Source organism: Mercenaria mercenaria, unplaced genomic scaffold (assembly GCF_021730395.1).
Source record: "Mercenaria mercenaria strain notata unplaced genomic scaffold, MADL_Memer_1 contig_4244, whole genome shotgun sequence".
Classification (NCBI taxonomy): Eukaryota; Metazoa; Mollusca; class Bivalvia; order Venerida; family Veneridae; genus Mercenaria; species Mercenaria mercenaria.
Window position 1 is genome coordinate 42,156 of NW_026462459.1, and position 27,760 is coordinate 69,915.

Here is a 27,760-nt window from a genome sequence, read left to right on the forward strand (position 1 = left end):
ATTATTAAGTTTGTTCACGGATGGTAAGGAAATATACAAAAACGCTCACGTCCAGCTTTTAAGCGGAACTCTTTTATTCAGAAACGTTAAAAATAACAATAGAATGGAACTAAATTGTAACAAACGTGCCCCTTTAATTTATATATGATTATTAATTTAATTATTAATATGAATGATAATTTTAGAAAATAGATCCAGGATATTCAAGTTTTATTTTGGATAAGTAAGATTTTAATCTGTACATCGAATGGTATAAAAATAAATAGTTTGGCGAGTGGCGAAACCCCGAAACTGAGTATTGTAGTACTACCGCAGTAGATAATGAACAGTCAGTACTTTACAATGTGACAAAATGCTTATATTGAATGCATCTCTTACAATAAATAGAAGAGCATTTAGAAGCGTGGTGCGCAGCCAAGTAAGACAATGACAGAGTCGGTTTGATAAAATTTGTTTTCCCTCTCAAGCACAGTCATTACAGGAACTCTGCTATAAAAGAGCACTGGGATCTACAAAAAAATAACAAGACTAACTCCAAAAACGGACCAAATTTAAGGAGCGACAAACGGCACTTAAAGGCTGTTGTTGTCAATATAAAATATCATACTATATTATAATGTATTACCATATTAATAGTAGTGCTAAAAATGTACATTAGAAGCCAAATGGTTAGTGACGTTTTGCTACCTTATAAAGTCAATGTATGGACCTGGGGACTGAATCAGAAACTATCTGTCCATTGTTCAAAGAAATTACATATTTAAGCATGTATTACCAGTGAATACCACTGGAATCCGACTCGGTGTAAAAATTTTGGATTAAGGTTGCGGAACTTATCAAGAATTAATTGTTATTATAAGTTGACATTTTTATCATAATAGTGTTACCACCAAAGGTGAATATATGAATTACTAGAAAATCAATGAGATCCAAATGCCATACTCTTGTATTTCCTTATGTCAGTTTTTTAAAACGACCATCACATTTGATAAATTGAGAACAACGAACACTCGCCTGGCCAGATCGAATATAATTCCCTTCAGACCAGAGCAGGCCAGGCCAGGTCAGTCCAGGCCGACCTCATCAAGTCAATCAAGAGATTAGAATGCCATCAGCCAAAACCAGCCCCGCAAGTCACCCAAATACTTTAATCACTTTAACGTTTGATGTTAAGAACGCGTTTAATACAGCAAAGGTCCTATACTAGTGTAATGTATTATACGGAAGTTATAACTCAATAGTTTCCTTTCATTTATATGAAATCACCATGGAATGTTTCTTAAAAGATCGTTTTGTCACTTGCAAAAGATTCTTCACAGTGCTATTTGAATAATTTGATAATGACTTACTTTTACTTTTTTCAGTCCAGACCTAACACTCAGAGATGTGCAACATCTATTGGTTCAGGCTTCATACCATGAAGGTCTTGTGGAAACCACAGCATTTAGGAGTAATGGGGCGTTTAGATACTGTAAGTGTCATTTTGTAGCTTATCGTGTCGGGAAACATTTTCACTGTCAAAGATGTATGATGTTACCTTGCATAATCAACCAATTTGATATAATGTCCTCTTCAGCTTTCTCTCGAGCTACTTTGGTTTAAACAGTATTCCTGTACATTTGCAAATATACAATAACGAATAAACATCAATGTGTTCCTTAGGACTGTGAAAGCTTATGTAAATGTATCTCCTTAAATTTTCATTTTGGGCGTATTGACAAATGACATTGAACCACGTGAGTATAAAAATCTACCACATCATAAAGTAAAGTGACAACACAAGAACGAAACATTATCATTAACAACTGCAAAACGACAAGTTATTACTTTCAATGACAAGTAACCATACCCAAATGACATAATACCACTGCCGAATGGCATGTAACTACTTCCGAATGACAATTTACGAGTACCAATAAGCCATCAAAGTCGTGTTTGACGTTCAATAGGTTTATGAAGATTATGTTTAAGTCTACTTTTGAAAATAACTCAAGAGGGGCTTGTGCTTATAATGTCTTGTTTATTTTTCCATTCACGTATAGCTGGCGGAATATAAGAATCACGGTACAACTGCCCGCGACAGTGTACTTAAGATATACTAGTATCATGTATGTTTAGCAAAATGTATCTAGTGTGAGCAAGAGGAGTAATTAGGTCGGTAAAGCAGTTGGGTGTAAGGTCATTTTTTTATTTTGTAGAAAAAGGATCAATTTCTTAAAGACAGGGTGTATCATTTTAGGTCATGTACAAAGCGAGTGCTGTTCATAATTATGTATTATGTATTATTATTATTATTATTATTATTATACCAGATTTATATAGCGCCCTTTTCATTATAAACACGTTCAAAGGCGCTTTACATATAGCAAACGCAACCACACAAACCATAGTTTAGTGGCTGATTTTTGCCATTTCGCCGAGCGAAAATACGAGAATTCACAAGTTCAAATGGCGAGGCGCGGGGTGAAAACCGCTATTTAGCAGGACTACGGAGCGAAAACTAGATAACTAGCGAGATCGTGGAGCGAAAATACGACATTTTATAACTCTAGTGGCGGCGGCGCGGTGGGAAAACTCGACGTTTGAAGAGTGCTGATTATCGTGTTTTCGCTACGCGCCCTCGCCATTTTAGTTTCTTAATCTCGACTTTTCGTTTCGCAACACCGACAATTACCGAGTTTTCGCCCCCGCCCCCGCTGTTGTAATGCCTCAATTTCGATATGTATTATACAAATATTATCAGAATGTACGAAGTTTATGTGCGAGAAAAAAAATGAAGGTCACTAGATCGTGGTGGGATTTTTATGGACATTTTTAGCCCATATGTATGCACAACTACATCTACAAACTTATTCAGTCATTCTCTTTTCAGAAAAGTTTTATAAACATAGAATAATAATTATCTTACACTGAAACAAAGTGCGGTCTAAACTCACTTTAATACATCAAGTATTGTGCATACTACTACATTAATTTTATGATATAGTTAGACATGAAACACATTGTCTTGGCCTTATATATGTCACTGTAAATTTGTAACTAGGTACTTGTTATTTTTCATTTTGTTCATGCAAAGCATGTATAATTAGCATCATGTAAATACATAAGAATACAGTTATTTTGTTGGGCGTCTTTAAAGAGGCACCACAAAATAACTATTCTTTTGTGTTTCAATGATGGTAATTATACATGCTTTGCATAAAGAAAATGAGAAATAACAAATGTCTAGTTAGGTAATTATACATGCTTTGCATAAAGAAAATGAGAAATAACAAGTGTCTAGTTACAAATTAACAGTGACATATATTAGGCCAAGAAAACATGTGTAATGTTTTAACATTTTATTGAATAACTGTAGCAATATGTACAGAAATCAATGTATATAGTGAAATTTCAATCACAGTTTGTTTGTATAGGATATCGACCGAGTACGAGGTCTTTCTCTGTAGGAAAGACCTGTGCACGGGCTTCTTGTGAACACCGAGAGCGCAAAGCGCTCGAGGTGTTTTCGAGAGCGCTCTCGGTGTTCACAAGAAGCCCGTGCACAGGTCTTTCCTACAGAGAAAGGCCGATGTACGAGGTCGATATCCGACTTACATACCGTCATTCCTTCTAAAACGATTCTGATGAAATTTTATCACAGGCATTAGATCTATATAATATTATAATAAACATGGAGACAGAAAGATTTTCCTGACACAGAAAACATGCAAGTAAGGAATTAATGTTATGTTTAGAAAATTACGTTTAAAATAAGCAATGTAGCTCAGGAAAGTCATCATCATCATTACAATTATTTCTTGAATTACCCTTCATCATCATTTATGGCAACAATTATTTTCATCATCATCATCATTATCATCACCGTCATACTAGTGTATTGTTTATTCGTAGAAGTTATGGGGTGACAGTTGATTTCGTACTTTAGTTAATATAGGTGTAGGAAGTGGAAATAGTGTACATGTAAGGCCGGGAAGGTATGTTAATCCATCAATATTACCTGAAAGGTTTATGCAGGATAATAAGCGCCTGCCTACTAAAACAGTACTTCCATATCGGTAAACAATATGAAACCTCAGAAAAGTAAAAATTACTTTCATTTTTGTAATTTTTTCACGTCTTTGCCAGAAATTCGTCATTTATGGCTGAATTGATCTGACGTGCTGAGCGTAAGACCCAGGCCCGTAGTTCAAGGTCAATATCAGACTACCAAATATCAGGGCCATATGGTAACTTTATTTTTTGACCATTATAACGTCGACCGACGTCAAAGAAGACTGGCAAGCCGCCTTAATTCACTCTATTCTTCGAATTGCGGTGGCATAACAACGCATCTTAAAAACCAGCTATCCCGGTTCAGGCCGAATTACGCATCCTCTTTTAAATATACTTACGACTTTTGTGAGCCTCGGTGGCACAATGGTAGCGCGCTTGCTTATTAAAGCTGATAGGTCTCCCCAAAGGGATAATTTTTCGCCGTATCAAACCTTTGCCAATAGAAATTAATGACCTAATGGAAGGGGGTACATAAAGGAATCCTTTTGCAACTTGGAACCACTGCAACTTTCAAGGTATACGGTAGAACATACTGAGAACATACATGTAGATCACGAAACTCCTGCTTTAAAAGGTGCGTGACTTTTTGTTTAGAACAAGTTTTAGATCTAAATCTTTTTGTAACCTATAAAAGTTTCATGCTTCAAGTATTTCAGTAGGCTTCAGTTTTATTTTTACAAGATTTTACCTAGATTCTTTAACAGTATCTTTAATTTAGTACCTTTTACAGCCTCGTAACTTTGTGACATCGCATTATATGCAAGGTATAACGTATAATTATGTTACGCATACATGTAAATAATTATTAATTTACCTTCTGTACAAGGTAGTGTAAGCATTCTGGAACTTATAATAATGATGATTTTGTTCCAAATTTTAGAGGAAACATCATTTTGTTATTCCATCCTACATGTTGCACTTATTTCGTAATAGCATGGGCTCGCGAGCTCATTACGAAAAAAATGCTGTTGACGGTAAAATAGTTCATTTTCTGGAGTGCAAGATTGTTAAAAGGCAATTTATACGTGGAAAAGCACAATGTTTTATGCTACCCCTGAAAGTGATGTCAAGTACACTTAACCTTCATTTTGTCACCTATATATCACTCATATATACCTCTAAAAATATGCGAAACTGGTATGAGGTAGCCCAGTGGTTTTATTACCTATGACGTTCCTCGTCGTTATAAATTATTCAAATTTCAGTATATTGTTGAAGAGACATCCTTCTTAAATTTTGGGTATTTTGTTATTTTTCAGGCGTTTTTAATTAGAAAAAATCAACAATTATATCAATATAAGACATAAAATATGCAAATCGGTTGTTATGAAGTCCCACGTTTTATGACCTGTGACGCCAATGACAATGTGATGTTGTTCAAAGATCAGTATAATATTGAAATATAGTCATTCCCCTGGAGGTTTGGGTGATTTTTGTCACTTTTCAAGAGCTTTTAAGTAACACGTATTGGGCAATTATTATACCCCTTTATAACAGCCAAAGCCATTGCACAATATGTTAACTTAGTTTCTGTTACGATACCCGTCACGATTTATATATAAAGTTGTAATGTGTTTTTAAAGAAACCAGGGAAGCCAGGACCACTTCTTAGAAAAAAAAACAAGGCCTGCAGTCGAATGACAACCATATCTCCTGCCGATGCCATTTGAAAAATATAGATATAAGAAAAAAGTAACAAAGGGCCATAACTCCCGAACAGGTGGAGCAAATCCAAATGATTTTTTTTCCTGTACAACTAAGCATCAGTAGTAATCCCTGAAAGTTTGAATCAATTCCGTCCAATAATGAATGAGGAGTTGCGGTCACAAAAATGTTGCACGGACGCATACACGGACGCACGCACGGACGGGTGCCATTACCATATCCTCCTATATGCCTATCGGTGGGGAATAATTATATTGTAAGTGTATCTTAGACGGGTTAGGGTTAGGGTTTTGGTAAGGTGGTCTTTATTCTATAGGGGTCACAATTCTATGTGAGGGTCACTTTTTTACGTGTGGGCGAGTCATAATATTATGACCCCCCCCCCCCCCGCGGTCATAATGGGGGTCAGTTTACAACGTTACACCGGCTCCTGGGATGGGTGGGCTCTGATACCCTTCCTGGAATAAGTTTAAATAAAGTATAATTTGTAGTTTCGTGCACTTTTATATCACAACGTATATGACATATACGTTTCGATGTAAACTGTCAAAAATGACCAGACGAATATATCACATTTGACAAATGTCAGTTGTAGGATAGTTTATATCACATACGTGTTACATATCCGATCGGTGACATACACGGCTCAACAAGTGTAACAACGCTTGAAATTTATGAGGTTGTAGGCCATGACTTTAGTTGAATTTCGAATTGTTTTTCTTCCAGGTAGATCATTGTTACTAAAAACAGAAAAGTGATTTCTGTTACAATGATTTCAAATAGGAATGAGGCACGTATACCAAACATGGTAAATAGGTAGCTTTCATAGAGACCAATGTTTCTGGTAGCATTTTAGGCAGTTTGTGTCAAGGTTATTGTTATCAAATTTGGAAAAATAGGGCTTGAAGGCGCAAACGGTAGGATATTGCCCTATTACTGGAAGACTGAAACGTTTCTACTTTTTATCAATGTACAGTCCACCTCTAAGAAGTTTGAATGGCTGCGTTCTTGGAATAGGGCTATTTCAATTGGTCCATAGTCCTTGTTATTTACATCTCTTCTATTTTCGTTTTGGCTGATTCAGTTTCGTGTACAGAATGTTCCGTCTTTGTTCCACCAGTTTATGGAATTCTTCCCTGACTCCATTGCCTTTTCCTGTCATTTATTAGCTACAGCATATGATACTTATCTCTCAAATAAACTGCGACTCTTGCTATGACTGGGCCTTGTTGTATTTGATTATTTCTTCCTGGAAACGCTATAAGTTAAATAAAACAAAACAACGATAACAATTCGGCGCAAATTTAATGAGCCGTGATAATCCCAAAATAAAAAGTAAAAAATGAGTGCAACTATTTGCAGGACGCTATTCGACAAGTGGCACTATCTGTGGGAGTAAACAATTTTGCGACCACCCTTACACTCTTCAATGGATAGGATATGCTCTTGTTATAAAAGTACAAAAAGTGAGAAATGTGTACAAATACAGAGGAACATGAACAAACAGATATTGTATATGAAGTTTTAAAATGCTTTTCAGTATATTTAAAATTTCATTTTGCTATGTAAACCATTTTAGCTCAAGGGGTGTAACACAATTCCTTGCAAGTGGTGTGGTCACTGAGCTAACTGGGCGGAGTGTTACAGGTTACATTGTCTTCTTATAGTTTTAATTACATCATGTATAGATTAGCTTTGGCGAAAAATGGTACGGGAAGAAATTGGCATAAACATACGTATGTCTATCGCAAAATATCTAGGCATCGTAAGTATACTCATCTTTATTAGCGAGAAAGATATGAAACAAAAAATGGCAAAGATGTTCCCGTTTGTGAAGAAAGCACCAAATTTTGCATGAAATTGCTTTAAGGTATCCCAAATCCTACAGGAGAAGGAGACACGCCATATCTGCCATGAAACCTCCTTTTAAATCAATTTAAAAAAGGGAGAAAAAATGTCTCTGGAAAAATAATTTTTCCTTTAAATTGATTTTTTTTCTATAAAGTAATGTTTCATATGATCTAAACATGGATAACATATCAATAGCATTTACAAACAACCATTTGGTATAGACAAATACACAAAGATCACTTTAAAATAAGATACATACTAAAAAGGGAGGTAATCTTATTTTGCTGTATGTTTAGTTTCACAACTACGTGTAAAAAGATGTTTCTTATGAAGAAGCATGAAAGTTTGAATTTAAGTATTATAAAGTATACAGGATCGGAAATGGTCTACATATACAATTTGTAGACTTAAATAGCTTAAAACATGAGGCCTCAAAGGGGAACTACCTTTCAATTAAATATATCTAGAACAAATTTGAAAATGTTAATTCATTACCTTTACCAATTATAGCCCTTGACACAAAATTTATTCGATTACATTTAATACACATTCAATATACAAGACGCAGAAAAAATAACATGAGGTTCTTAAAGTGGAAATTGTTAAAAATCATATTTTAAGGGCAAATTAATTTATTTCAATCGTTAAATTTTAAAAAAATATCATATTACTGAACTTAACATAAGTAAAGAAACAGAATTCATGGATCTTATGTATAACATATCAAAAAGGTATTAACATATTCACATGCTTAGGTCCACGAGGTTACATAAATATATCTGTAATTATAAGGGCAATAAATTTAGACCCTTTAATACATCATTTTTGTATGTTTTATGTATATGACATGATCATGTTTTTAAATCAAATGACTCAACCAAAGACCAATAAAATAAACGAAACTGATATTTACACCCTTTTTAGCTCACCTGAGCACGAAGTGTTCAAGGTGAGCTTTTATGATTGCCCTGTGTCCGTCGTCAGTCGTCAATCGTCCGTCCGTCCGTCGTCAACAATTTGACTGTTAACATTCTAGAGGACACAATTATGTCTTAATCTTAATGAAACTTGGTCAGAATATTACCCTCATAAAAATCGTGGACGAGTTTGATATTGGGTCATCTGGGGTCAAAAACTAGGTCACTAGGTCAAATCAAAGGAAACCCTTGTTGACACTCTAGAGGTCACAATTTTGGCCCAGTCTTAATGAAACTTGGTCAGAATGTTATCCTCAATAAAATCTTGGATGAGTTTGATATTGGGTTATCTGGGGTCAAAAACTAGATCACCAGGTCAAATCAAAGGAAAAGCTTGTTTACATTTTAGAGGCCACATTTATAACTGTATCTTCATGAAACTTTGTCAGAATGTTAATCTTGATGATCTATAGGTCATATTCAAATCTGGGTTAGGCGGGGTCAAAAACTAGGTCACCGGGTCAAATCAAAGGTTATTTTCTATGGTGAAAAATTGGTTTATCATGCAAAGAAATATCACGAGACCAGAGAATACATTTTCTTAAGCAATTAGAAGTATTAAAGGAACCCCGTAAGAGATGTTTACGTATTGCATCAAGCAGGTTGTAAACCGGCATTTATAGCATACATTGACATTGCTAATCCTGTCAACTGTAAATGGTCAAGAGAACTAGTACTTGGCTTTGATTATGTAATACGCTTCATAATTAGCTGATATAAGTTGGAGGAAACTCATTAACGTAACTACAGGAATACATACTAAGGCAGATATAAAGGAATCAGGCCGATCCTGTATACTCAGACATTTTGAAGACATGTGTGCTACATAGTGAAATAGGCAAACCTATTACGGTTTTAGTTAACTATTTAAAGTGTTGTTACGCCTCAAATTAAAAGTTATTTGTTTAGGGTAACCTGATCGTAACTTTACTTCCAACATCTGTAAGTTCACGAAAAAAGCTTGGGACATTACCCTAAACAAGCAATTATTCTAGGACTTATAATTGCGCTACTGAGAGGTAATCCCTAACACTGTATTGGAAAAAGAGCACATATCAGCCATGATTATAACTAGGACGGCCTGCAAAAGTCATTTTACCCATGCTGAATGAGCTCCATCGGCTATACCTAAATGCAGAGTATACTCAACTCTGACCCACATGTACAATGTTCTGAATGACCATTTCTTTATCAGATGCATGATATCATTATTTAGGCCGATTTGAAACAGAAAACAGAAAATACACTATTTCGTTATTTGTCAAAAGGCTTAACATGCAAAATAACTGTACCTCAGTATATTTTAAGGAGACATAGTTTATAAACTAATCGATTAATCTTTACCTTAAAAAAATTATAGCCAACTCTATTTGACATGACTTTATTTCTATATCATAATTTCTTCTTAAACACGTTTTTATACGTAACTATTTGCGTTCTTGGGCCGTCTGCAATGAATCACTGCAACTGTTTATAGTTTTAACTTATAAGCTCTTTGGAGGGGTTCAGTAACAGAGACCGTCTTGTGATAAAGGTGTTGTCTGATCAATAGGAAGGTCATTGGTTCAAACCGTACAAAGGTTAATCTATCATACAATACAAGTGCTCTTTTCAAGAATGCGGAATTTAGACTGATTCTAAAACTTGAAATCTTAATCAAATTCAACTAAATTAGTATCATTGAATATACTATAAATTAGCAATAATAAATACAACAATGTATTGAGTTCACATTCCATTTTCTTTTATTGTAAAGAAAGCATTAGGATGATCGTTTGCTTTAGCTTGACGTCATGAATTGTCTTAAAACATATAAATTATGTTTTGTATAATACGTTATACATGACTGCATTTAAATTAGATATGGAAATACAAGAAAAATGATATGAATTATAGTATGTACGTACAAATGTATATGTGAACTTGTTTCATAAAGTACCCTTAATGAACCTCAAAATGTAAAGAATATTTAAATAATATTTTAATATAATTAAATACTCAAATTAGTTTTGTTAAACTACCCGAGAGATATAATGTTCACACTTCATCAAATAAGTCATCCTGTAAATGAATTGTTTTAACAATCCCCCCCACCCTTGTAGGGTTTCATCTGTGTCATTTGTCAGTGTCCTATATATTAAATGTATAAAATATAACTAACCTAGAAAATGCTTTTGTAAAAACGCGCATGTCTCCCCCAATGCAAAGTACTATAGGCAAGAAGTCAATAGGGGTCAGGAGCGAAAGTCAAGGAGACACTGATGGTTGGCTGCAATAGGGATCATCTACTTGGCATGTCCAGTCATCCCGCTAAATTTCAACACTCTTGGCCTAGTGGTTCTCAAGTCACTGTTCAGGCTCCTGTGACCTTGACCTTTGATCAAGTGACCTCAAAATAAATAGGGGTCATCTACTCTGCATGTCCAATCATCCTATTAAGTTTCAACATTCTAGGTCAAGTGGTTCTCAAGTAATTCCCCAAAAAATGATTTTACATGAACAGGCCACTGTGACCTTGACCTTTAATAGACTGACCCCAAAATCAATAGGGGTCATCTACTTTGCATGTTCAATCACCCTATTTAGTTTTAACATTCTGGGTCAAGTGGTTCTCAAGTTATTGATCGGAACTGTTTATCAATGTTCAGGCCCCTATGACCTTGACCTTTAACGGAGTGACCCCAAAAACAATAGGGGTCATTTACTCTGCATGAACAATCATCCTATGAAGTTTCAATATTCTGGGTGGAGAGGTTCTCAAGTTATTGATTGGAAATGGTTTTCCATGTTCAGGCCCCTGTGACATTGACCTTTAACAAAGTGACCCCAAAATCATTAGGGGTCATCTACTCTGCATGGCCAATCATCCTATGAAGTTTCATCATTCTGGGTGAAGTGGTCCTCAAGTTACTGACCGGAAATGGTTTTCAATGTTCGGGCCCCTGTGACCTTGACCTTTAACAGAGTGACCCCAAAATCGTTAGGGGTCATCTACTCTGCATGACCAATCATCCTATTAAGTTTCAACATTCTGGTTCAAGTGGTTCTCAAGTAACTGACCGGAAATTGTTTTCAATGTTCAGGCCCCTTTGACCTTGACCTTTAACGGAGTGATCCCAAAATCGATAGGGGTCATCTACTTTGCATGTACAGTCATCCTATGAAGTTTCAACATTCTGGGTCAAGTGGTTCTCTAGTTATTGATCGGAAATCGTTTTCAATGTTCAGGCCCCTGTGACCTTGACCTTTGACGGAGTGACCCAAAAATCGATTGGGGTCATCTACTCTTCATGACCAATCATCCTATGAAGTTTGAACATTCTGGGTCAAGTGGTTCTGTAGTTATTGATCGGAAATGGTTTTCAATGTTCAGGCCCCTGTGACCTTGACCTTTGACGGAGTTATCCCAAAATCAATAGAGGTCATCTACTCTTCATGACCAATCACTCTGTGAAGTTTCAACATTCTGTATCAAGTGGTTCTTTAGTTATTGATCGGAAATGGTTTTCAATGTTCAGGCCCCTGTGACCTTGACCTTTGACGGAGTGACCCCAAAATCAGTAAAGGTCATCTACTCTTCATGACCAATCATCCTATGAAGTTTCAACATTCTAGGTTAAGTCGTTCTCGAGTTATTGATCGGAAATTGTTTTCAATGTTCAGGCCCCTGTGACCTTGACCTTTGACGGAGTGACCCCAAAAACAATATGGGTCGTCTACTCCAGCAGTCCTATAACCTTTTGAAGTTTGAAGGTTCTAGGTCAAATGGTTCTCCAGTTATTGCTCGGAAATTAAGTGTGACGTACGGACGGACGGACGGACGGACAGGGCAAAAACAATATGTCTCCCCCAGAGGTGGGGAGACATAATAAATATTATGTCAACAGTAGTTACTTATTTAGGTTATTAATTAACCTTTTGGACATTGCTTTCAAAAATATACGATTAAAATAGATAAAATATAGGTCCTTCTTTGGGACCTCATTTTAAGCTAATTGCGATTAGCGAAATGCGTGTCTCCTCCTTTCTTACGATTCAGCATACTTTAAAATAGCATACAAAGTTTGATGCTTTCTTCACAAAAGGAAACATGTTTTTCCCATAACCTACTCACTATATTTGTATTAAAAATATGACAAACAATACAAGACGAGAGAAAGTTTATTATGATATCTTGTACACATATTGGTACATCGTTATTATATTATACAAACAAAATTATAAATGTAATTCGTATAAGTCAGTTAACTAAACACATGTAGTAGGAAAATATATGCAGACAAATATATGGTATTATTTTGTGAATATTGTGGAATCGTCAAGTTGAGACCTGACAAATTGAATGAAATGAGTGTGTATACAATTCTATAAATTTTATACACCCGATGAAAAACAATATTAAGTTAGCCCGCCCGCTTAGCTTAGTAGGGAGAGCGTTGGTCTACGGATCGCGGAGTCGCAAGTTCGATCCCCGGGCGGGACGTATGTTCTCTGTGACGATTTGATAAAAGACATTGTGTCTGAAATCATTCGTTCTCCATCTCTGATAATTCATGTGTGGAAGTTGGCAGTTACTTGCGGAGAATAGGTTTGTACTGGATACTTTTGAATACACGTTTACATAACGGTGATATAACATTCACGATTATATTTGATAATTCAGTCACAATACTGTTAACACTAACTGGACTGCTATTATTATCCTGTACAATAAGATTGTTATGGTCGGGTAGTTTTGCAATAAGGCCCCGGCGAAATAATTTTGGTCAGTGTTCCATTTATAATATACCCTTGAACGCGCCACTCCGTCCATGCAGTCGATTTCATTACTCACAGGTTTTATCCGCGTTTAGTAAATTTTAATGCAGCGTGATCGCTATAGATGTTAAATCGACAAATCTCGAATCAATAACAGTTTGCGTCCAGCGACAACAAAAGTGAAACCAGAGGAATTATTTGTATGTCCTAATCTTCCATTAGCCACACTAAAATTAAAAGCTTTACACCAATCGAGCATTTTGTGCCCGCGAGCATTGCAAACGTCGTCACATGAGGCCTGGGCAAGGGTCTGATCTGGCAAATAAAATTCAAAGTCATAATTTTAGACATAGTTGTCACACGTGACAAAATCAGGCCTATTTCCTATTCTACAATTCTAATCCCCTGCAACATAGACACGACCTATTTATCAAAATCAAAAATATCTTGTGCAAGGACTTCAGAAAGATTAGCATCAATTAATCTTGCAGCATAAGATTCGTCGAACCACAAATATATACACCCTAAATACACATTTTTATCAAAATTGAAAACATTACAGTCTGGTGTAAGCCATACAATAGTATCAAAACTGTTTTAAACAGAAATTCCTTGACTGAAACGTTTAAGTATAACAATTGTCAGACCTCCGCTATTCCTCCTGGTGTTTTTATGTTTAAATTTAAGAAAACAATTATGGCACGTAAAACCATCTACAGAAATATCTGAATGTTCATACGTCCATGATTCACTTAGCATAACTATATCATTATTTGACACAAAGGAAAGAAATTCAGACTTGGAAAGTTTAGTTTCAGTCAAACCATTGACATTCCAAACAAGGACACTTAGCTCATCCTCCTTCCAGCCCTACTCGGTTTTCTGTGGCACGCCGTCAATGTATAAAGTGTCGTAGACGAACCAAGCTTTTTTCTTTGTATCGATTGCTGATTTTAGTTTTGGCATCATTTTCTTGCGTTTGGCGACAACTTTTGGAGGAAACTCCTCATGTGGGAAAAAGTCAGTACCTTTCAAGTGTTTCTTTTAGCGACGGACTAATTCTCTGTACGTGAAAAATGCGAATCTACAGACAATTTTCCGATTTTCAGCAGAGTTATTACTGATTCTGTGGATGCGTTCAAACCTCATCAATTTAAATAGGTTTTCGGTAATTTCAGTTGTTTATTAAAAAAGATTGGAACTTATCGACGAGATCCTTCTCCTCTTTTATACCTCCAAATGCAATGTTGTTTCTCATTGACTGGGATTTGAGGTAGGTAACCTCGTTTCTAAGCAGTTCGTTCGTTATCTCGAGTTCATCGATTCTAGATTCGTATTATGCCTTTATAAACTATATTCTATCAACACGCTCATCCAGAACACTTATTCTCTCAGATGTAGTCTTCTTGTGATCATGAACTTGAACATGTAAGGTTTTAATATCCTTTTCAAACATTGAAACTTTTGCATCTACTGCATCAAGTTTCTTTAAACGATTTTCAACATTCACTATTATCGTTTTAAGGTTTTTCGGGAAGTTCATAATATCACTACTTGATTGGGATGACACCTTGTCGCCGTTTCCATTGTCACTCGACATGTTTGTTTCAATATTGTTATTCTTTTCTAAATCACTAAAGACTGATTAATCATATTAAACAGAATTAGATGCACCAATAATTTGACTTACTGATAAACTAGCACCGTATTCAATGTCCGGGTCCGACGCCCCTGAGGGGCTTTCAGTTTTATACACTTTACTCAATGTAGCATATTCCTCTTCACTACTACTTCCCTTTTTGCGTTTTTTTTTCTTTATTGTACTCATATCCCAAATAACACATACTCCAGTCAAAATTCTGTCAAATAAATGCTTTAATTCCATAATACTCACAAAATACACCGGAGCATACACCATACACAACCACATGACCTATACATATGATTGGACAATTTACACAAAACTTGTGCTAAAATGGTTTTACATTCAAATAATCTTTCAAGAATACTTTACTAGTTTTACGGGAAGACATATCTGTAATTACATCTTCGATCGTGAAATCAATATCAAGTTGATAATCATTACTAAAACCAACTTCACTTTTGTTCTGCCGTTCCTCAACAAATTCGGTCTTAAATGTTTCTTGATTTGAAAACAAGTTATTAACATGCTCATAAAATCCAATAGATGACAATTCAGTTTCGGTAGATTTCTTTTTCAATTTTCTAATTTCTTTCCCAAACTTATGGATATTTACCAGTAAAAAATAACATTTTCGTTTTTCTGATTCAAATGGAATTTAGTACGTGCTCGCCTCTTAGCTATTCTCTACATATAAGTATTTCTATATTTTGATCCTATGTGTTCTTAGAATAATCTTTGTTTGTTCGTTTAAAGTCTTTTATAATGTTCTAACAGCCTCACACTAAAATAGATTATATATTTTCTTTTATGGTTGTTTCCATAATTTCTTACCGTTTTTATTTCTCCAAAAATACTACTCGATTTCTCGTGCAATACATCATATATTCTCTGTATACCTGTGTCAAGCTCAATATTAATTTACAATCATATCAATGTACAGAATTTTATTTTCAATTATTTCTCTATAAATATTAATCATTTAGTTATCTTCGTCATCCCGTTTCAAGATATCAAAATTAATGCATTTACTATCAAACTTTTACCTGTATTGGACATAAAAGTAAAATTTCTGATACCTGCGTTAGTACCTAATCTCCCGCTAACAATTTTGATATCGATTTATTTTGACATCGATACTAAGATACTATTCTAGTAGCTTATTTTATGATGAATTGACAATTCTATCCACTGATTTTCTCTCAGGCAAATTATTAAAGTATTTGTTTATTTTCTATTGTATAAATGTAACGGCCAAAATGTTTTGCTTTCTATTCTACAACATCAGATTGGTTATCACATCTAAGACTTGCATTCAGGTCACCAAGTACTAATATTTTGCCATATTAAGAATATTTTCAAACTCCACACGCGAGTGTTTAAAAAACAAGTTCATGCATATTAGAATAAACAGAATTGCAAGGATGTATATATGCATTAAATAAGGCAACATATGTTTTACAATAGAAAGAGAAATGCGGAAAGAATAAAATACAAGAAGGTGATTTGTATTCTTTTTTAATGATCGTCTGTTTTTAGCTCACGTGTCACATAGTGACAAGGTGAGCTTTTGTGATCACCCTTCGTCCGTCGTCCGTCGTCAGTCCGTCCGTGCGTCCGTCCGTCCGTGCCCGCGAAATGATGGTTAAGTGACTGCATAACGGTACTTTCTCTTTGATGTCATTCATTCCGTTCTGTTTATGTGACTATTTTTCTTTTTATGTGACTGTTAGAACAATAGAGAGAACAATGGGGGAGTCACATAAAGACCGTTTCGTTAGAACTTCCGTCCGTGCGTCCGTCAACAATTTCTTGTCTGCACGATAGTGGTTTCATTTATGATTTTATTTTAACCAAACTTGCACACAACTTGTATCACCATAAGATCTCGGTTCCTTTCTTGAACTGGCCAGATCCCGTTATGGGTTCCAGAGTTATGGCCCCTGAAAGGGCCAAAATCAGCTATTTTGACCTTGTCTGCACAATAGCAGCTTTATTTATGATTTGAGTTTTACCAAACTTACACACAACTTGTATCACCATAAGATCTCGGTTCCTTTCTTGAACTGGCCAGATCCAATTATGGGTTCCAGAGTTATGGCCCCTGAAAGTGCCAAAATCAGCTATTTTGACTTTGTCTGCACAATAGCAGCTTCATTTATGATTTTATTTTAACCAAACTGGCACATAACTTGTATCACTATAAGATCTTGATTCCTTTGTTGAACTGGCTAGATTTCATTGTGGGTTCCAGAGTTATGGCCCCTGAAAGGGCCAGAATTAGCTATTTTGACCTTGTCTGCACAATAGCAGCTTCATTTATGATTTGAATGTAATCAGACTTGCACAAAACTTGTGTTGTCATAAGATCTCAGTTCCTTTGATGAACCGGCCAGATCCCTTAATGGGTCCAGAGTTACGGCCCCTGAAAGGGCCAAAATTAGCTATTTTGACCTTATCTGCACAATAGCAACTTCATTAATGATTTGATTTTAACCAAACTTGCACACAACTTGTATCACCACAAGATCTTGGTTCCTTTCTTAAACTGGCCAGATTCCATCATGTGTTCCAGAGTTATGGCCCCTTAAAGGTCCAGAATTGGCTTTTTTGGCTTTTGCAGCCATATAGAGACTTCATTTATGGTTTTATTTGATACAAATTTCCAAAATATCTTCAACAACAATAAATCTTGGATTCCATGACAACTCAGATCCAATCGTAGGTTCCAGAGTTATTTTATATCTGATTACCTCCCCTGATTGTAGTAAAAATGGATTTATATCAGTAAGTACTTATAGGACTTATTTGAAATTTCATTATTGTCATTAGTTGGACTGAGCCAATCAGGGTAGATAACTACGGACAGATTTTATGTCAAATTACCTCCCTTTATTTCAAACTAAAATGGGTATATCTCGGTAACTAATGAAGATACTGATCTGAAATTTCATTTATGTCAACAGATTTATTTGGCAGATCCTTCTTTTGTTCACTTACAATAATTTTCTTTTTAATTGCTTCCCTTTTACGTTACTATAAATAGCTCATTTTTAGTAACTTTTTTATTAGTGGCCGTAGGGAAAAACCGAGACCACTTTTCTGTGGTACAACATGGATGGTACCGCCAATTTTTAGGTGTAATTTGACATATCTGTACCTTGTAAGAATTTGTTTTTTCTTTTTGGTTAAATTTCTTTCCTTTGTTGTTCCTGTCCTTTGGACTTAGATATTTTTTCTGAGGACCTTCTTGTCCTCAAATGCAATGATAGCAGGTGAGCGATATAGGGCCAACATGGCCCTCTTGTTTTTTATTCCATTTCTCTGTGTTACATGTTCGTTATTTTACATTTCCAGTTCACAACTTCTTCGGATTTGGTCTTTTGAATGCAGATAGATTTGTCCAACTGGCTTCAAACCATACTTCTGTGCCAACATTAGACTCCTTGAATTTACATGAGTACCAAATGAGGTAACCTAATGCAGGCTGTCAGTTTAATTTCGACCGTGTTGCAAAACTTTGTTAAATAGTGCGAATTACTGCTAATTTTGACTCTTCAGACGTTTCCACACAAGTACTGATTATACGGGCACTCGTTTGAAATTGAAACGTCTCTGTTGATCTTTTGAATCAAAATCACTTCATTCAATAGACATTGTATACCCAATTAAGATAAATAGATAAACATTGTGTTAATCATTTTCAAACATATTTGTAGACAAATGGATCAGAATAATTATTTGAATAACTATGGACAATGGATTTCAACATTTCATTTTGAACTATGTATTTAAATCTATTAAATGGCAAACCAAACATTTATTGCAGAACGTCTGGATACCGAACACAGATTTTCGAGTTCTGCTACAGTTGTGATATTTACAGTGATGAAACATGCTTAACGTCCATCGAGCATGTGACGACCTCAATTAACTTCACAACATCTGACAATCGCTTGAAAATAAAAATAATATCACCTAGCAAAACGCATTCAGTTTTAATGGCTTTAACAAGCAACAAGGTAAAATTGTGTTGTTTTTTTCTTCTCAAAATGTTATTGGAAGGAAGGAAATAAAATTCGCCCTTTTACCTGGGCCAAGAGGTAGCAAAAGACTCTATTCTGTCCAGTACTGTAGGCTTACATATTTTAGCGGTGTACTAATAACAGTGCTTTTAGCGCTATCGCACGTGCGCTAATTCATGTCCACGCTTTAATTTGTCCAAGCATTTTCATGTTTGCAAATAAATACTCATGAAAGTTTGCACTAGTTACACTACTTGCTAATAGTTTAAGGTTCGTATAATATTCCTGTTTATTTTTCATATGATTACTTTAAATATATGATAATGCAAAATAAAATATTTAAGCTTGTAGTTTGTGTTTTTTTCATTTGATCAAGTTGTTATCAATTTCCGTATCACCTTCGGGCATGTCCGTTGTTGCAGTCGCTCGTTTACGGAAAGGTGTGAACGTTTGTATTAAGACACAATGCATGTAGGACAAAGGGGATTCAATGATTAAAATGTGTGACAATCTCTTTTTATTTCAGCAATTATAACTAGTATACAGAATATAAAACACGCAGATTATTATAATTAAATATAAGAAGACAATACAGTTACGTAGGCAATATTGTACCTTATATACTGTACGTAAACATAAAGCTACATCACATTTACTAGTAGTAACTAGTATTCAAAATACGTTCACTGCCCAATTATCGCATTTTCGAGAGATTTACGGTATAACACTTAAGTAAATAATTTCAAATAAATCGTACTTTCTTTAGCCCGCTTACAGTGAAAAATGTTGATTTCATAATCAGTATAACGTATAATTACAGCAGAAACACATTACATAAAAATTGCAGACGGTTAAGTTTATTTCCGAACATCTTTGTAAATCTCCGTAAATCTCCCAGAGCCTCATTTTGGACAGCGCTAAAATTAGAAATTAGCTGTCTCGCGAGAGCGCTAATTCACGTCCACGCATTAATTAGATATTTCACCAAAAATTGCGTTTGCGCTAAATTTTTGCCGCGCTAATAAATGTACGCCTACAGTAACCAATTTTAATCTTTAATTTAATTTAATTTAATCAGTTCGCAAGTGAAAATCTCACATCTAGACCACTATGATTTAAAGTAAGTCTTGACTGGTATATACTATTTAAACAGTCTTATTATAAAGTCTATGACAAATTTCATGTATGAAAATATTTATTAATCTATAATGTTATATTTAGTCTGCATCGTCACAAATTTTGAGTTTGTAAACAAAGTTTACATGGAAGATGATATAATATTTGGCCGTGGAAATATAAGACTACTTATCAGTCCATACAATAGTGTTTTTAAAAAATCGTGTTTCTTAATAAGTAACCTATGTAATGTTATCTTTTTTTGATTTATATATATATAATTTTATCTTGTATATAAAAACTAAAACTACCTAAAAATTATAGCTATTTCACTCAGAAAAAATACCGACTAATACAGGTTTATTTTTTGTAATAGAAAGAGATGCCGCTGAGTAAGGAAGGGAAGCTTGTGTCAGTACATTTTTGGGACGAGGTGCCTGTAGGGAAGTGGCATATAAGAGTGCAGAACAGACATTCCTTAGGTATTTTCAAGTCTTATCTTTATACAAACCTCCAAATTAGTTGATATATGAAATGTACATACATAGTATTAAAAATTAAAACATTGTCATGACGTCACTCCTTTGTTCTCGCTGTACTGTATTTTTAATATTGGACTGCTTTCAATGGGACTTAGTACAGTATTTTCCAAGTGGAGTCGAATATTATTTTAATATTGGACTTTAATATTGGACTGTGTATTTAATAATGGACTGCACGAGGAAAACGATTTATGTACAGAATTAATGTCTTCGTGTAGTCCAATATTTATCAATACACGTAGTGTAATTCCATATAGAAATATTGTAATGAAATGAAAGCAGTCCAATATAATAACACAGTACTGATAATAAAAAGGAAAATTAATATCAAAACTAAGTTTTATGTATAGATCTAGATGCATAATATATATGGACAAAATCACAAAATGTTAAAAATAGCATTATACATATTTTGCATGCATCAACGTAGTCTTACTCCCTAAACGACAACTTCCTGGAGCAACAATTTCCTCAATATTGTTCACGTTTCCAGTTTTAAAAATTGTGCAAGAATTTATTGCTCTATGTTTAAAAAGCAGTTTTATTAGACCAATCATGATAGTTCTTTGAGGCCGTACTTTTTTTTTTTGTTGGATTTAATGTCGCACCGACACATGATATGTCATATGGCGACTTTTCAGCTTTAATGGTGGAGGAAGACCCCAGGTGCCCCTCCGTGCATTATTTCATCACGAGCGGGCACCTGGGTAGAACCACCGACCTTCTGTAAGCCAGCTGGATGGCTTCCTCTCATGAGAGATTCCAAGGCCCCGAATGAGGCTCGAACCCACATCGATGAGGGGCAAGTGATTTGAAGTCAGCGACCTTAACCACTCGGCCACGGAGGCCCCTTGAGGCCGTACTGTCAATGGCCTTTATCAGTTTATGATTTTGTGAAGTTTAATGTCATAATACTTTTCAAGTAATGCTCCGGACAAGCCTTATTTTGTATAATAAAGGAAGATAATTCAAAAGCTAGGTAAGGTAGAGTTATGGTCCTCTGACACTGCTCTTTGTCTCAATGGCCTCTATGATTATGTGAAATTTTAATAAAATGCCGTTAATACTTTTCAAGTTATACTACGGACGGACGGGCGGACGGACAAAGTGTCAACTATATGCTCGCCCTTCGGGAAGCATAAAAATAATAGTAATAATAATTTACGATTTACGAAAGTTAAGTGAAGCATTGCATCCTCGTATACATAGCTCATTTTTTTATTATGTCACAATCCACTTTTTCCGAATTTATCCGTACATTTTACATGGAAAAAAATAAACAAATGCTTATACGTTTATGAATGTTCATGTAAACCCCTGAAAATGATATGAGCCGCGTCGTGAGAAAACCACACAGTGCGTTTGCGGCCAGCATGGATCAAGACCAGCCTGCGCATCCGCGTAGTCTGGTCAGTATTCATACTGGTCGATAACAGTTTGTCTAATTGCAGTAGGCTTTGACTGCGATCAGCATGGATCCTGACCAGACTGCGCAGGCTGGTCTGGATCCATGCTGGTCGCTTAACCAATACGTTGGTTTTCACATGGTGCAGCTCATATTTATGTTGGAGGTATTGATCGTTACAGTTTATGTTTATTTGAGTATTATATCCGTATTGAAAAAAACTGTAAAAAAAACCAGGAAGTTCCTTTCAAAATATAAACGTTTATAGCACCCTACGTAGAACAATTTGCCTTCATTTCTTGTGTTCGAAGCCAGTGTGAAGCATTTGCTCATATTTGTTCAGTCTGTGAGACTGCCTATTGGAAAAGAAAAACAACTGCAATTAAGGGACACATGTACTTACATGAACCTTAGTTTTGCCGAAATATCTTTTAATTTTGTACTCGTATATTCTATTTCATTTTATGCAATTTTTTTTATGAAATACTGAGATTTTAGTGAAAATAAATCTAATAAATTCAAAGTGAATGATATCAAATATATTTTTCACTATTCCAGTTAGGACTACATTAAATATATTTCCACTTTGGGTGCCTCAGGCACTGTCATCCATTGTGATAACAACTTAAATAAGAGTAGCTTCGAGTGCATAAATAAAATTCATATTGAAAGCAAGTTTTCCTTAGTTTTCAGCTTCCGCCTGGCCGTTATGCGCTGTGTATTAACCAGTTAAAAGGAACGAAAATAATATCACAAGTTTAGATGAATATAAGTTTTTAAGGGTTGATAAATCCTGATATCAACCTATGAAAAAGTAAATAATTGTTTTATTACATGAATAAATGTATAGTCAGTCTTGTTATTACAACTGTATCTTTAATAAAGAAATAAGGAATAAATTTAGACCAAATCAGGTTGATGTCGGTTTTCCAAGCACCTACTTTGATCTGTTTTTATTTTCGTACTATTTATAACCCAAGATAAGTTGATATGATATATACTCATTACTTTTCGAATCGTTTTCAGCCAATCAGAGAAACAATAGAATACAGTCATGTAATAATGGTTTTGACTTACCAGTAGCTGTATCCGATAATATATTAAAAATGTCTGTTCTGTAAGTCTTCCTGCACTAAATTTGAAGATTTTCGGGCAAATTCATGTACAACCCAACAAAAACTGTCATTGAACTAATAAATCACAACAGTATATTGCCAGGCGTGTAAACAAACAACCCATTTTCTCATTTAGTGCACATGCAGCAGTCATTTTCTCCAGCTGTCCGATTCCATCTACGCTTTCAGTGAAACATTATCCTAATCCGCCATACCCTTGTAAATTTTAATTTGACAAAGAAAGTTTCCTTGTTCACACTTAAATAAAAAGAACATAATCACTTTACCCTTGCCATGAATTAAAATAAATCCAGTTTTTTGTTTCTAACATGTCATGAAATTTCTTTCCTCCCGCCGCCACTTGTGATAATACTACTGCTTATTTCGTACATGTGTAAACACAATTAATAGCAATGTCCAATATTACGGAGGCGGGAAACCCGAGAAAAACGCAGTCGTGCATTATGAAAAAGACGTGCGTAAAATAGTCATGAGGATCTACAGAGTATTTCATAATCATATAGCAACTGTTATTAAATGCGGTAAAGTGAATAAAAACCGAATTAATTTAAGAATATTTAACGTCAATGGTTTATACGTAATTTTTTTATTGGTTATGTCATAAAACAATGTTTTAAGTAAGATATAAGCCTCAAACGATCCAATATGTAAAATATTGGACGGTCCTCAGCGCTAACGCGCTTCAGACAGTCCAGTATTTTACATATTGGATCATTTTCGTCTTATATCCTATACATATAAAATCTGGAAAGTAGATCCCTCGAGAAGCACCGAGAACAAGGCAAACTGAAAATTGCAGACTCGGTTTGATTGAATCTGTTCATGAGCAGTAATGGAAAATGCAACACTGCCCGCAGCCCCTAAGACTGCAATACGTTTATATTTAACAGACACTGGTTGAATTATAGAAATATAACAAAAGGTAACAATATATATAAGAAAGTATGACATATATATCTGCATGTTTTAGATCAAACGAAAGTGATGAACATCTCGTTGCAAATACATGGAACAAGGCGGGCTCTCAAAGTGTACTTGGCGGCAGACATGTTGAATGCATGCTGTACCGAAGATGATGAGAAACTACCCGAAACACCTAAAACGACCAGTGCTGCACCTACTGCTGGACTAGATATTACTATTGTGGTCAATGCTGTACTTTTGGCATATATTTGTGTGGTTGCTACAACGTTTGGCTTTCGGCAGTAACAAAAAAAAAATAAAAATAAAAAAAAATAAATAAAAAAAAAAGGAAAAAGAAAGAAAGAAGTTATTCTTATCTTGAAATTGGAACATTTCCGTAAATGTTGCATGTTAATTTGCTTTTAAAGATTCGATTTTTTTTTTCGTCAAGAATTTTTAACACGTGTTTAACTAAATTTGTTTGACAGTCAAACTTAGCACTGATATATAATTTAGGAAACACCAGGTGTGTCAAGTACCGCACAACTTCAGACTCGTGACTTTTATCAATGATAAGATTTTTTAGAACATTACTGATCAAAGGTGTTTTATTTTTTATGGACTACGATTTTAATGTTTCAGGGTCAGATATGCCTATCGGCATACAGGATATACCATTAGGAATTTACATATATAAAAATAAAAAGACGGCAAAGCTATTACTAGTAAATGAACCAAACTTTTTACAACATTCAAATAATGAAATGTCATCTGCAAGTAGTAGCATATACATAAACCAGATTCGAAAGTTATGAAAAATCCCTTTCGCCTTTAAGAGTAAGTAGCTAAATATATCGCTTAAAAATCATCAGTTGTCTTGTCTTCTCTTGTCTTGTCCTGTCTTTGTATCTGTCTTTGTCTTTTCTTGTCTTTGTCTTTGTTCCTGTCTGGCTTTGTCCCTGTCTTGTCCTGGCCTATTTTGTCCTGTCCTGTCCATTCCTGTCCTGTCCTCTGTAGAGAAACATGAAATCTCAAACGATTATTCTATTTCACTGTAAGTAAGTAATGCATTCTAACAGGTCATAATCATATGATGAAAATCTATCTTTGCAATTTATGAACAAAAATGTTTTGATAAAATCGTTTTTATCGTTTGGCCATTTGATTCAATAAATTTTGTCAAATTATTCGGAGATTATTTGTTTACAGATCATACAAAGCCATTAAAGGGAATTACCAACAACATAAGAATCTAAGTTTGGTGGTGCTTATTATGTCTCCCACCACACAGTGGTGTGGGAGACATATTGATTTACTCCAGTCTGTGTGTGTGTGTGTGCGTGCGTGCGTGCGTGCGTGCGTGCGTGCGTGTGTGTGTGTGTGTGTGTCACAAAGCTTGTCCGCACTCTAAGTCGAACATTTCTCATCCGATTATCACCAAACTTAAACAAAATGTGTTTGACCATAAGACCTCGGCCAAGTTAGATAACTAGCAAAATCGGTCCAGGCGTCATGGAGTTATGGCCCTTGAATTACCAAAGATCGGTCTTTTTACTCTTGTCCGCACTCTAATTCGAATATTTCTCATCCAATCTTCACCAATCTTAAATAAAATGTGTTTGACCATGAGACCTCGGCCAAGTTTGATAACTAGCCAAATCGGTCAAGGCATTTTGGAGTTACGGCCCTTGAATTATCGAAAAATTGGCCGTTTTACTCATGTCCGCACTCTTAATCAAACATTGCTCATCCGATCTTCACCAAACTTGAACAAAATGTGTTTGACCATGAGACCTCGGCCAAGTTCGATAACTAGCCAAATCGGTCAAGGCATTTTGGAGTTACGGCCCTTGAATTATCGAAAAATCGGCCTTTTTACTCTTGTCCGCACTCTAAGTCAAACATTTCTCATCCGAACTTCACCAAACTTGAACAAAATGTGTTTGACCATGAGACCTCGGCCAAGTTCGATAACTAGCCAAATCGGTCCAGGCATTTTAGAGTTACGGCCCTTGAATTACCGAAAAAATCCGTCTGTTTACTCTTGTCCGCTCTCTAAGTCGAACATTTCTCATCCGATCTTCACCAAACTTGAATAAAATGTGTTTGGCCATAAGACCTTACCCAAGTTCGATAACTAGCCAAATCTGCCCAGGCACTTTTGATTTATGGCCCTTGAATTACTGATTGGATCCACTCATCCAGACCATCTAATTGGATCCACTCGTCTAAAACATCTAGAGAAACTAACATTTTTCATAGGGGCAGTTGTGGGAGACATGCGCTTTTCTCAAAAGCATCTCTAGTTTTTGGAATTAATTTGAACAATCAAAAAACTTATTTTGATTTCTTATTTGAATGAACTAAATATATATCAAAGTCAACTAATCAGTCGAATAAAAGTGAAATTATTGGCCGTAAAGCTGGAGCACCGCTAATCCAATTTGTGATCTTAATTGCAGAATATATTGCTGACACACTATAATCTATAATTGTTCATCAAAATGGGTAAATATGAGAGGGCGGCTACAGTATTTCTACGAAAGTTGACACTACTGACCGTCACAAAGTCATTTCTGGAATTCAGATGCAAAGGAATTACATTACGCGGACGCAGTCCGAGTGTTTATAATAATACTCATCTAAACGACAAACAATGGCTTTATTTAAGATTCTAACATGGCTCGAATTGATTTCCAGTTAAACAAAGAAGAAAATCAAACGCAATATATCCTGCGATAAACAATGGTTGACGCACGGACCGGTAAGAGAGCATTATGACGTCAATTTTGACGTCATGTAGCCGCTGACGTCCGATACAATACTCCTCGCGTAAATGAATTCCAGCATAATATTTATTGAACTATATCAACATGCATGTCAGAATGAAAACAATCAAGGCCTTCTTGTGATTTATCGTCTAATTTACCACGGTTCATCGTTCAGATGCTTCAGTATTTAACCACTCGGGCTAACGCCCTCGTGGTTCAATTCCTACGCATCTGAACTCTGAACCGTGGTAAATTAGACGATAAACAACGCGAAGGCCTTGATTATTTGTTAAGCAAATCGCAACATGAGATATATAACCCAACATGTTATCAAGATATATTATTTTTACATCTTTGAAGATGTTCACCAAACATTTGACTTTTTATGTGGGTTTCTTTCATGCGCGCCGCTATGGCGCATAATAACACACAGTTTCAGTCTTCTGGTTAGAGACCACCAATTGTTTTCCCATAGACTTACATTGTAACATTATGCCGTGTACGGTCTTCCATACATCGAAACATGTATATCTAATTACAAGTTTTTCAATAACTATCTTAGTTCTACCAAAATATCGGACGAAAAACATATGAATAGTGATACTTTATTTAATTAATTTTCGTGTGAATGAGATGACCCCCTGTTTAAATCATTGACATGGCGGGAGAAATTCGTTTGATAAATATTTTTTCAATACAAATAAAATGTAGTAAATTTTGTCAAAATGTATAAAAAAAATACTGTAAATGCAGTGAAAAAATATCAATTTTGAAAAAATAATCACTTCCTAGGTTTGTTTACATGACTGACCAATCAAAACGCACAGACGTTACCTTATTCCCATGTGTAAACTTACCTCATTCCCAGTAAGTTCCCTGTACTTTTTTTAATTGGTGGTCTCTGACCTTCTTT

General features: G+C 35.2%; 1 protein-coding gene across 1 annotated transcript in view; it reads left to right on the top strand.

Moving 5' to 3' along the window:
* The window catches only part of LOC128553715 (proprotein convertase subtilisin/kexin type 6-like), a 61,025-nt gene extending 35,766 nt beyond the window's left edge, over nt 1–25,259 (top strand). Inside the window, exons 8-12 of the mRNA XM_053534891.1 lie at nt 1,365–1,471; nt 18,307–18,421; nt 18,779–18,971; nt 20,467–20,572; nt 24,144–25,259. Of these exons, the coding sequence (XP_053390866.1) occupies nt 1,365–1,471; nt 18,307–18,421; nt 18,779–18,971; nt 20,467–20,572; nt 24,144–24,382 (760 nt within the window). The 3' untranslated portion in view covers nt 24,383–25,259. The remainder of the gene's footprint in view (nt 1–1,364; nt 1,472–18,306; nt 18,422–18,778; nt 18,972–20,466; nt 20,573–24,143) is intronic.
* The last annotated feature ends 2,501 nt before the right edge of the window (nt 25,260–27,760 follow it).